Source organism: Dipodomys merriami, unplaced genomic scaffold, assembly GCF_024711535.1.
Source record: "Dipodomys merriami isolate MVZ:Mamm:240054 unplaced genomic scaffold, mDipMer1.0.p SCAF_30, whole genome shotgun sequence".
Classification (NCBI taxonomy): domain Eukaryota; kingdom Metazoa; phylum Chordata; class Mammalia; order Rodentia; family Heteromyidae; genus Dipodomys; species Dipodomys merriami.
Window position 1 is genome coordinate 750,609 of NW_027204493.1, and position 13,129 is coordinate 763,737.

The 13,129-nt window shown below is 38.3% G+C and overlaps 1 protein-coding gene across 2 annotated transcripts in view; it reads right to left on the reverse strand.

The window, feature by feature from the left end:
* Drosha (drosha ribonuclease III) overlaps positions 1–13,129 on the reverse strand; it is a 129,922-nt gene that overhangs the window by 61,992 nt on the left and 54,801 nt on the right. The window contains exons 16-18 of one of the 2 annotated variants that reach the window (XM_070040962.1): positions 7,758–7,927; positions 3,164–3,264; positions 1,484–1,583 (exon numbers count right to left, since the gene is read on the reverse strand). In XM_070040962.1, coding sequence (XP_069897063.1) covers positions 1,484–1,583; positions 3,164–3,264; positions 7,758–7,927 — 371 coding nt within the window. Of the gene's footprint in view, positions 1–1,483; positions 1,584–3,139; positions 3,265–7,757; positions 7,928–13,129 lie in introns of both variants that reach the window. The other variant, XM_070040961.1, reaches the window with a different exon arrangement.

A 13,129-nucleotide genomic window follows, 5' to 3' on the forward strand; every position in this document is an offset into this window, starting at 1 on the left:
ATTATTACCTTGCTCATGTAATTGTAATCCCTCTGTACAGTATTTTCACAACAAAAACTTATTTTAAAAAAACAAACAGCCGGGGGGGGGGGGGGGTGGCCTAGGAAGGTGGCTCAGTGGTAGAGTGCTTGCCTTGCATGCCTGAGGCCCTGGGTTCGATTCCTCAGCACCACATAAGCAAAAAGAAAAAAGCCAGAAGTGGCGCTATGGCTCAAGTGGTAGAGCACTAGCCTTGAGCTGAACAGCTGAGGGACAGTGCTCAGGCCCAGAGTTCAGGCCCCACTACTGGACCCCCCCAAAAAAAACAGCCGGGCGCCAGTGGCTCACGCCTGTAATCCTAGCTACTCAGGAGGCTGAGATCTGAGGATCTAGGTTCAAAGCCAGCCAGGGGTGAGACTCTTATCTCCAATAAACCACTAGAAAACTGGAAGTGGCGCTGTGGTTCAAACAGCAGAGCGCTCGCCTTGAGCTGAAGAGCGAGGGACAGTGCCCAGGCCCAGAGTTCAAGCCCCACGACCAACCAAAAAAAAAAAAAAAAAAAAACCACTATAACAAAAATAAATAAAGACAATGCTACAAAATTTCACCTGTGAGATATAATCAGGAATTAAGTCTTTCCTTTATCTACACTTCAAATAATTAATTACAAAGCATTTTTGTTTGTATGCAATTTAATAAAAGTCTTACAGTAATTCATAATAATAGGAATAAGCAACAACTCCACCAATGGCAAAGATCCTACTACAGGCAAATACCATGGAAGAGAGATCTTAAATGGAGTTTCAGATGCCCACCACCCATCTACCTCTTTCCTTGTGCACCAAGAGAGGGACATTTCAGTCAGCTCTCAGAGCCTTCCTTTATAGAAAGAATTAGTGGCTCAAGTCACAGTAATTGACAAAGCCAGAACTCCAATATTTTTCCAGCTTCCAGACTTTGCTCTTAATCTACAAAGCAGAATAAAATTTCACTGAGACAAAAAAATCTATATTTATACTGAATGCACTTATTCTTAAAATATAATCTAAAGTATAAATCCTGGAATATAAGAATAATACCCCTTCTTAATAACAAATTATATGAAACGTGGGATAGAAAGGCTTATAAAAACAAATTTGCCCTTCTGAACAGATCAACTTTCAGAAAGATGAATTGTTGTTTGTTTTTACAATATTAAGACCAAGAAATCTGACCTAAAGTTATATACTGTATGCTCTAATTAAAGATTAAAAAAAAACTGATTTCACAAATGTTAAGCTTTCTTCAATCTCTGTTAGGTGATACATTTAGTAGAGCACTTGCCTATCTTGCCATGCTCCTTTGGATACTAAAAGATTAAAAAAAAAAAAAAACTAGTATATTAATGAAGAAAGGGAAGCATGATTTTTTTTGGAAGTATTTTCTCTATCTTATTCTAGACGTATAGTGCAATGTGGTTATCTTGAAATAAATTCACCACCAAGGAACACGGTTCTATACTCACCTCCCTCTGTGCCAGCTTCTGTTTGTCCGTTTGTTTGACTTTGGGACTGTTCGCTAGGAGGTGGCGAAGTTTCACATAACTCTTCCATAGTTTCTGGTACCTGAAGAGAAGGACAAACAAACACACCTTAGACAAAAAGAAGACAAGTTAAAGTGACATAAAACCAAGTATTGCAGTAGGTCTGGTCAATCATAATTACGTTCTTGTGAATATCAAAGATGGCAGCAAGCCTTCATTCTAAGGATGGCTATACCTCCAGGGTGGAGACAAAGATGGCCAAGAGTCATTTGGACCCTAGTGACTAAGTACATTATTGCTTATATAGGATGAAAATGAAGTATAATGGTAAGGATGAGTCTTTGGAATTGTTTCCAAAAACACTCTGGCCAGTATAAACATGTCCCGTTATCTCACTGTTACCTCTATAATTGAAGGGTTTTATTTAGTCATATTTCTTTGGTTGACTAGGTTGAGTATTAGAATGGAGAACCCCATTTGTATTGATACCCAAGCCACAAAGCTGTATTTGTCATCCATGGGAAAGGGGAAAAGGTGAATGGTATAACACCAATTGTACTGACCATGATAAAAATAGGCATATTTGTTGCAGCCAAGTATGTGATAACAAGGTCAGTCTCAAGACTACTGTTGTAGACCATCCCGGAAAAGAGAATTTGCAGTCCTCTACCAACTCACAATCCTGCCATCTGATAGTCCAGCAGCACCAAACCCCCTTGTGCTAACATTTTTCTGACAAGAAGGGATTTGTGAAGTATTTTCCATCATACTGAAACTGCTCTTTCCTCATCCTGACCTGGCCCTCACCTTCCTGGATGACACTTTTATTTTAAAGAATGGAGGAAATAAAGAAGTACTTACACAGTGCCTGGTTCACTGCTTCATACTTTTATCCAAAGGAAGGAAAAAAAGAACAAAACCCTTTAGCCTCTTCTAATATGTATCAGCCATAACTACAGTTATGAATTGAAAATCTCCCATGCCCTGTTCTCCCAGTATGAATCTTAAAAAAAAAATTATGTCAGCCAATTATTTGTTTGTCTGTTTAACATGGTTGGAACTCCAAAAACTCCTGAAAAACATATGGTACTATCTCCATCCCTACACATACTCTTCTTCTCCCCCCAAAAATAAAAACATGTGTAATGCTATGTCAATATTAAGAGTAGAAAGATACGGCTCCTATTCCCACCATAAACCTTGGCTCTGATAGGATCTTGTGCTCTTATTGAGATTCCTCCCCAAAATGCAATTCTGCACAAAGTCTGCAGTGCTAGTAACCAACATGGTGCCATCTTCTACAAGAAAGCACTCAAAAAAATAACAATGATTATTATAACAAAGAATAAAGGAAAAGCTCTTTAAATGTTTCAAGCTATATAGAACTCACATTGATAAAGACTGCCAAGGATAATCTACTGAATAATAATTTCCTGCAGTCTAATAGATAGGGAAAAAAAATCATTCTTTAGGAGCTACGAAAACCTAAAGTGTAAATTTGGAAATAAGGCTCATTTCAGGGCTTAGTTGTTTTTTTTTTTTTTTAAAGATAAATGTTCACTAAAGGCTATTCCTCCACTAATTCAGCTGTTAGTAGAAGGTGCAATTGGCTAAGACAAACACCGAGAAATATCTTACTGTGGGTCTCCTGCATAACTCAACTGTGCAGGGCGTATCCCAAAGTGGACGATAATCGGAAAAGTAATCACTTCAGGGTTGAACTGTTCACGATCCAGTTGATCAATGCGGACAGAGCTTGGTTTCTAGGGGGGAAAAAGTCAAAGCCATTATTGCCATAAGAAATCTTGAAGTATTGACTTCAACCTAAGTGGGGAAAGAATGAATCGGATCTTTTTTCTGGGAAAGCCTTATCCCCAAAAGAAAAAAAAAATGTCATTTAAAATCCTTTAATCATAGCAGCTGTACTATATAAAAACTATAATGTCATCCCTGCAAATGAATCTATGCCATTTGGTATAATGAACAGTGGTTTTATCTTCTTCTGCAGTCCACACAGAAACCTTTCAAAATTAAACTTTTAAAAGGACACCTAGTCAGATATAACTTTTCCTTAACCATCTCCAAAACCCTGGGGAAGGATTCTACATCCCCAGAAAGGAAAAGGCTTTTTCTTTCTGTTCATATTTCTAATGAATTCCCTACCCTCCTTCTACTTTGGATGCACAGACACATGATTCTACTTAAACTTAGCCCCTTCACTTTCAGACTACCTTGGGATGCCTTTAATTCTATACCTATAAATTAGGACATATAGCAATACAAAGGTCAAAGTTATGCTTCTCTGCTTATGTCCATGCAGAACATCTTTGTATTTTAACAGAGACTCATGGTTTTTAATTTCATACCTAATAAGCAAAGAGGAGTATCTGGTTCCTTTGAGACCACTGGGCAAAGTCTTTCATTGCCCATCAGTCTAAATTTGTGAAAAAGGGGTAAAGTCATGGAGATTATGCTTTAATAATCTACTTGTTTATAAGCAATGCTCAGGGTAGTCCCTAATTAGTGATTCAGTTTCTAGTTGTAGACTACCCCCAGTTGCTCTGAATGTTAGGGCTGTGTAATTGGTACATACAGAAGCCAATAATTTCATTCTGTCCCATAACAATGACCAATTAGTAGAGCCTGATTGCTTTCCAAGTTTGCCTGGAACAAACAGTTTCAGTTAGAAAGTCAAAAAAAGACCCCCAGTAGTTAGAACAAGCTAGCCCTCTCCCTACAGCTAAAGTCCCAGTCCGCTAGCTGACATGTGAAAGTACATGACAAAGCGAGTAGATTTTTGAAAATTCAGCTGCATTATTAAAACAAGTCAAACAAGTTTTGAAATGAATATTTAAATGTTTGAATATTTGTTTTAAATATTTAAATTTTAAATATTTAAATTTAATAATCAAAATTATATATTATTATCTTGAAAAGTAGACCTTTTCTGTCAAAATTAAAAAATGGAAAGATTCTGATCATCAGTAGCCAAATATAATATAATTTAAATGTTGATTTAACAACAGAAACGTGTTCTTTAGGTCTAAGAACTGTTTTATTTTGTGCAAAGTAGTAGTCTACACTTTCAAAAGAACTGTTTGCTCAAAGAATGCTACTAAGTTACTCATGCTTAGGGTATGTTAAACATCATGCTACGCTATCAATAGTGGAGATAATTATTTAAAATGTTTATGGTAACTGGGAACAGAGGCATGTACCTATAATAGCAGGTGCTTGGGAGGCTGAGTCAGAAAGATTGCTTGAGCCCAACAGTTTCAGACTAGCCTCAGCCTCATAGATCCTTTTTTACAAAAAGGAAAGAGCCAGGCTTTGGTGGCTCACACTTGTAATCTACTCAGAAGGCTGAAATCTGATTACTGTGGTTGGAAGCCAGCAGGCAAGAAAATCCATGAGACTCTTATCTCCAATAAACTACTCAGAAAAAGCTGGAAGTGGTGCTGTGGCTCAAGTGGTAGAGTGCTAGATTTGAGCAAAAGAAGTTCAAGGACAGCGCTTAAAGTCCTGATTTCAAGCACTAGAACTGACACCAAAATAATATTATTAAAATAATAATAGTAACAGTAACAGTACTAATAATTGAAAAATTTAAAAAGAAGCTGGGCACCAGTGGCTAATTCCTATAATAGCTACTCAGGAGGCTGAGATTTGAGGACTCTTATTAGAAGCTAGCCCAGGCAGGAAAAATCCATGAGAATCCTACCTCCAATTAACCACCAAAAAGCCAGAAGTCACTCAAGTGGTAGAACATTAGGACAAAAGGTCAGAAACAGTGTCCAGGTCCTGAGTTCAAGCCCCAGGACCAGCAGAAAGGAAAAAAAAAAAAAAAGATTTATAGTATCTCTAAATTTGAGGAGGGGAGGAGAGTGAGGAAATGTAATAAGTTCTCGACTTTCACTGCACCCTGTAACATTTATCATATCATCTCTGCGCAAGAATAAAAAGCATTCTCACTAATAGCCAAAGTATTAACTGACAGAGGCAAAGTGCTTAGGAGGGAAGATTAATTCTTTAAAGTTCTACAGCAATAAAGTATTTAATGTGATCATAATGCTTTGCAAAATTTAATAAATTTCACAATATATTTGCCAGTGGTCCATTTTTCAAAGCAAGTACTTGAGAGAATAAAGCACAAGGTCACATTGTCTAGCTTGTCTTGAGAGTAACATGTACACTTCTCAAGAGGCTGTAATGAAAGGATGTTTCCATGGTACTAAATTATCTTTAGATAAATATTAAAAAGAAATAACTTCAGTGGGTTTCTAGGTCTGGCACTCAAACTTGTCTTTACTAATTTATTCCTGATTATTTTCTAGTGGAACTCTTTCATCTTCACTAGTCTGGTTTCCTTGCTATCTTCAAAAGTGGCTATACACCATCTCAATGATATATAGCATTAATCATGCCAAAAGTCTGTGTAATTTCTCCCTTTCTCTCAGACCCACTGCAGTGTTTATGAAATACCATTGGCAGTCCTGGCTGATACCTCTACTGAACTCATACTTTGCTAACAGGGCCACCAGCTCAGCATTCATCACAGCTTCCTTCCAAATATATATACCTTGGGCTTTTACCTGGACAACTACCATACATAATATAAAAACTTTGCTAGCACTGGCTCTTACAGTGGCCCTTTGACAAATCAGCTAGACAACTATGATGATGCCAGGTAAGTATCTTCTATGACATTGGCTCAAGACTCCTACAGAATTTTTTGAAGTACAAATCTCTGGGCCCCATTACCTGGGGATCTTTACTTGTTTTCAAAAGCTGATTCTAAGAGTTCAGGAAATTTTAACTAGGCCCTAAAAGGAAGCCCAATGTGAATATGCTCCCAGACTGTCCATGACAGAACAATGAAGATGACAACGTACATGTTCCTCCAGCATTGTCTACCCACTGACCCAGCTCAAAAATGGACAGAAGAATAAGAGAAGATACAACTGTGCAAGAAGTGAAAAAATAAAATATGCAGTCTTATTCATATGGTGCTATTACTTTTCTTCTTTTAAAATTGCTTTAGTAGTTATTTATGTAGCTTAACACTGTAACCCTGAAAAACATGTTTTTTTTTTAGTTTTAAACAAGTTTCATATTTTTATTAAGTAATTTCACTTTCTGGTTTCATTTAAAGTCATCAGCACTAACTGGAATGTCTTATTCCCAAATTGTAATATTTTGTTTGTGCAAATGTTACTGTCAAGTAGATCCAGAGTTTATATTTTATAAATCAAGACAATTGAAAAATTGGCAGCTTAAATATCTTTTTACTTTTGTATGTGTTTAATTTTTATATATTTCCTTCAAAAATGAACATTAGAACCTACTTAATAAAAAACAATTCAAGAAGCAAAGGTGTTACCATTAATAATAATTATGGCAGAGGAATGATAACATAAAGGACAAGCACCACAAAAGAAAATCAAATGATAGAATAATACAAAACTAAGTCAAATAATAGATTTTCCTGGTATTAGTAAGTGGCAAAATTTATGTTCCTTTTTCTATGTGCGTGCATGCGTGTGTGTGTGTGTGTGTGTGTGTGTGTGTGTGTGTGTGTGTGTGTGTGTGTGTGTGTGTGTGTGTGTGTGTGTGTGTGTGTGTGTGTGTGTGTGTGTGTGTGTGTGTGTGTGTGTGTGTGTGTGTGTGTGTGTGTACAGCAATATTGGGGCTTGAATTCAGGGCCTCAAGCTCTTGCTTAGTTTATTTGTTCAAGGCTGGTGCACTACCACTTGAGCTACACCTTCATTTCCAACATTTTGCTTGATAATTAGAGATAGGAATCTCTCTGATTTGTTTGCCCAAGATAACTTTGAACCTTGCTCTTCAGATCTCAGCCTCCTTAGCAGCTAGGATTATAGGCATGAGCCACTAGTATCTGGCCCAGGTTTTTTTCCTTAAACTAGAATAAGCATACAAAGAAAGGACCACTCTCAAATATTCCTGGTCAGAGTACAAATTTTACAACAAAATCTTTCTTGGAGGGCAACTGAACATCAAAAGTCTTGGAAATATACATCTCTTCAGGCAAAAAAATATACTCATCAGGTGAAATGACTCCCAAATATATTCCTATTGTAGTATTTTTCTTATGAACTAAGTCTTTAAAGCAGAAATAACTCACAGGACAAGAAGCAAAAAATACTAAGAGCTTTACAATATGCTCTTTTGGTTTTTGTGCCACATCCAAACCTGGAGAAGAAGATTCAATGTTGTCTGTGTAAATCCCAGAACATACCGTCCCAGGGTTGGTGACAATCATGCCTTTGCACTCTTCTGCATATTTCTGCCACTCAAGCTCCTCCCACTGAAGCATATTGGCAATCTCCTCTTCTGGGACCAGTGCTTTGCTACACCTTAACAGATAGAGCAGAATCTGGTGCATGGACAACACTTCCTTGCCTCCATCTTACAGGAAAGGAGAGAGAGGAAGAAAAAAAGTAAGTCTACGCAAAAGAACAGCAAATCATCCACCAACTAGGAAAAATCAAGACAATGGGGGGAAACAACACATATAAAAAAGGTAATTTAAAATTTTACATTGTTTAACCAGGTGCCAAATAATGTGAAAGCCGTTTGTTTCATTGATGAACGGTGCTCGTAGACTATCTCATTTACTAAAACGGTAACAACAACATTAGAAATGATAAAAGACTCCATTTGTGAAGTATGAATATAAAAAAGGTGCCTGCCTAAACAAATTTAAACCCACCTAGCATAAAGAACCATAGTTTATAATACACAGAACCATGTTATGCCTTAAATATTTTATAAATCTTTCTAGGGTAACAGACGAAAGCTCTTTAGAAGTGATGTTACTGTCTTAAGGAAATCCTAAGCTTTTATGAGATATTTATGGATGTTTCAACAAGCCGTTGTTGCATTATGGCCTAACTTTTGGGTGCTAATGTGTTGCACCTGCTGTGATAAATACAGCTCGGGAGCCTATACCAATATGGAAGATCATTATGGAGCTGGTACATGAAGAAAAAGGTATCAAGTGTTCTGAGGCTAACAGAAGCATAGATCAACAAGTAGAGAGGATTACAATGAGTCAAAGGAAATCATTGAATGTGTTAATGTCGGTTCGCAAGCTTCTGCCTCTTCTTTGGAATTAGCTCCTGAACCCACATAGGCAGTCCATTTGGTGCCACTTTTGTCTTCGCTTATCAGACCTGAAGATTTAGAAACAGCTACTGCCCTCCCCCAGTCATGAGTTAAGCTACAAGCCAGAGTATAGGCCCAAATGTCCCATGATAAATAAAGGCAGCAAGTGAGACTCAAACAGAAAAACCCTCTAGCACTCGGGAAGCTGGAGTAGGCAATGGTTTCAATATGGGCTGACTGAGCCAAGAACTTGGTCAGGCCAGCACATTTGGAGAAAAGAATAAAGATTAAAACTTCTTCTGAGCTGTGTTTCTCTTTTGAGGCTACTCTGAACTGGGTCACACTGTCACTATGTAGGCACTTGGGTATATAAATAAGCACTCATTTATTCATTCATCCAAATATTCATTCAACAAGCGTTTATAGAGCACCTACGATATGGCAGGTGCTATTCTGGGCACCATAAACACAATGGTCATCCAAACAGCCAAAGCCCCTGCTTTTCTAATGCTTGCATTTCAGGCTTTAGAAGAAACAGCCACCTAATAGTTCCTGTTAAGATGAGTGCTATGAATTAGAACAAACCCAGGCAAGAGATCAGCTCTACTGAAAAGGATAGTCAGGAAGCCAGGCAAAGTGGCACACACCTTTAATCCCAGTACTTGGGAGAGGCAGATAGGAGGACCAAGGCCAGGCTGGACTATATAGCAAAATACTCTTATCTTCAAAAGAAAAAAAAAAAAAAAGGTCAACAGTGAGACTGGTGCATTCCAGCAAGTGAGCACGTGAGAGCATGGGAACTGTACTCACGCCAGGAGTGTGCGGCCAGGCTCTGGGAGTGATCTCCTGTCTCAATCACACCCCCTTCAACCCAAAGCCACAAGTCACAGGCCCTCAAGAAGTACATAAGCTAATAATGATTCATCACAATTTCAAAAATCCTTGTAAATAATATTCTGGGGGGAAAAAAAGTTCTTTTACTCAAAGACAATGAACTTCAAAACAATTATCTAAGAGGTGATAACCACAACATATAATAAATCCATAGAGGGGTAAGTTCTTACCCATTCATTCATATTAATTTTTTTTGTTTTTTTTAATTTTAATTTTATTTTACTTGTGAACATACTGTACAGAGGGGTTACAATTACATGGGCAGGATAATGCGTACATTTCTTACCAAGCATTGCAGCCTCCTCCTTTGTTTACCCTTCACATCCCTTCCCAGCCTCCCCCCTCCCCCCATCCCAATCCTTCACCCCCCCCCACACACCGACGTTGTAAAGCTCGTTTTTGACATGACAACTTGTACTTCTCATTGTTGCAACAGGTCCACCTGTATCCTTAAACGACTTTTTTTCCCTATCTCCTCCACAAGTTATACTGACATCAAATATAGTGAAAGCAGGGGTTATACTGTGGGGGAGGGACATACAAAGCAACAAAGAAATAATCTTATAAATGCGTTAGAAACACATGCATGAAAGAAAAAAACATTAAGATACATATCTAAGGGTTCATTTTCCTAACATCACATTATCTGACCTTTCCTGCTTGACTCATACACATACTAGATATTGCAAATAAGGGAAACCATGGGACCTATGTTTCTTTGGGCCTGGCTTGCTTCACTTAATATAATTTTTTCCAAGTTTTTCTATTTCCTAACAAATGGGGCAATGGCATTCTTTCTGATGGAGGCATAGAATTCCATTGTGTATATATACCACATTTTCTTGATCCATTCATCTACTGAGGGGCATCTGGGTTGGTTTCATATCTTAGCAATGGTAAATAATGCTGCAATAAACATAGTTGTACTGGTAGCTTTAGTGTGGTCTTGTTTGTAAACATTTGGGTAAATGCCCAAAAGTGGGATTGCTGGGTCATAGGGGAGCTCTATGTGGAGTCTTTTGATGAACCTCCATACTGCTTTCCAAAATGGTTGAACAAGTTTACATTCCCACCAACAATGAAGTAAGGTTCCCTTCTGTCCACATCCCCTCCAGCATCTGTTGCTGTTAGAGTTCTTGATTTTTGCCATTCTAACTGGAATGAGATGGTATCTCAATGTTGTTTTGATTTGCATTTCTTTTACCATTCATTCATATTATTGTTCATAGCAAACATATCTTTTATGCCTCATTATAAAACATCTGCCTTGAACCTTTGATTGGCAAACTCCCACGGTGTTATACACTCACTCCGTTTCTTTCTAAAATCTTCATGTTGAAATCTTAACCCCCAATGGGATGGTATTAAAAAAAAACAAGGTAGGCAGGCCTTTGGACGTGTAGAGGGGTGACTGGGTCAGGTGGTTGATCCTCATGAATGGGATCCATGCCCTTATAAGAAGAGACAAGAAAAGTTCCACACAATGAACCAGGAGGCAGACTAGAACCAGACCATTCAGTCCAGCTTTGAGCCTCCCACACAGTGATGAGACACAAGGGTTTATTTGTCTAAAAAAACAAATAGCCCAGGATGCTTTTATTCTAGCAGCTCAAACTAAGATACATGTTTGTGGAACACTCTGAGTCAGTCTCAAAATGCATTTCAGTCTCAACCCACTGCCTGTGACATGTGCTCTTCCAGCAACTCGGTCTGCATCCATGGGTAATCTCTCATCTTCCAGGAGATATGAATGGACAAATGAGATACAGCAAAGCAGAACGTGTGGCTGTACCCTGCACATGCATACACCCAGAACAGCTAGAATGAAGCAAACCAAAAAACACCAAGAAAAGAACTGCAACACTGCCTAGACGCTCCAGCACCTGGCTCCTAACCCCTGAAATGTGGGATCTTTCTAAACAGTGTTAGGAACTATAGAGATTTAGTGTATTCAAAAATACTATGAGTAAAATGTTATTTTCCCATGGAGCAAATATCAGATAACCATAGATCCAGATAAGATAAAACAGTACCTAAACCTCTCCATGAACAATTATGGCTGAAGATATCATGAAATTTCTGATAAAAGTAAAATGGACTGAGCACAGAGGACTCAAACCTGTAATCCTAGCTATTGGAGGATGAAACCTGAGGATTTGGGTTTGAAAACCAGCCCAGGGAAGGAAGGAAACCTGTGAGTTCTTATCACCAATTAACCACCAAAAAGCAGGAAGTAGAGTTGTGGTTAAATGGCAGAGCATCAGCCTTGAAAGAAAACGTTAACATACAGTAGCCAAGCCCTCAGTTCAAGCCCCAGTACCAGCTCAAGGAAAAAGAAAAGAAGAAATGGATAGGAGCTACCTCTACCTATTTTCCAGTTTGGGTGCAAAACTACTCATTAGGGAAGAGTGAGTTTTACTGCAGCATAAAAACTAGACATAGTGAAACAGACAAGATATGCTCACCAGATTTACAGTTGGTAATGCTACAGGAGAAACTAAATCCATGCTAAAATCTTCTGAATATCCTATATAGAAGCTACACTACAAAAAGACAGTCATTTGCCACTGAGAATGCAAAGTAACTCAGGACAGACAACCTGAAATGAAAGATTAATCCTAGCTACTCGGGAGGCTGAGATCTGAGGATCACGGTTCAAAGCCAGCCCGGGCAGGAAACTCCGTGACTCTTATCTCCAATAAACCAGTAGAAAACCGGAAGTGGTGCTGTGGCTCAAACAGTAGAGCGCTCGCCTTGAGCTGAAGAGCACAGGGAAAGTGCTCAGGCCCAGAGCTGAAGCCCCATGACCGACAAAAAAAAGAAAAAAGAGAAAAGAAAAAGGAACTGATACTCAGTTCTGTGTTTGATATTGAGGTCCAATCACCATGAAAATATAAGAGGAAAACAAAATTAAAATCATGCCAGAGCTGTGGGTCATGGCACACCCAGGCCTGGCTAAAAGAGAAAAGGAAAAAAATAAAAAGGAAAAGAAACTCATAAATAATTGTGGAATGACTTTCTGAAGCAGATAAATAACATGGCCACTTGCACTCAGACGACCATGGATTTACTAATGCTAATGAATTGGCTTTTGGGGCTTGTCTGCCCTGCTACGTGTTTATGTTGGGGATTTATGGGACTTTGTCACTGAGGGCTAGAAAGTAATTTTTATCTTGTTGGCTGGGATAAATAGGACATGATATAAAGGAGAAATTAGAGCGGGTAAGCTAAGGTTAGCAGGAATTCTGCCAGCTCCAGGACTGGAACTGTGACAATGGCTCATTATTCGGGAAGAACTGGAGTTTGTGTTTCGGGGAATGAATCTGGACAGTCATTAATGAACTGACAGACTTTATAAACTGGTTTTTAGAGACCCAATTCACTCAGCTTTATATTGCTTGATTATTTATATGGTTATCTGGAAGAGGGGGCAATTTGTTAAGAGAATCTGTGCTAAATATATGGCTGCTTCAATGAGCATTTATCCATTGTTTAACACTCAATTTCAAGAAATGTAAAAATATCCTCTATTCTTCTACACTGAGATAAACTGCATTGCTAGGTCTGTACATTCCTATCAAAATAACATGATACACTCTCATTTTCAAT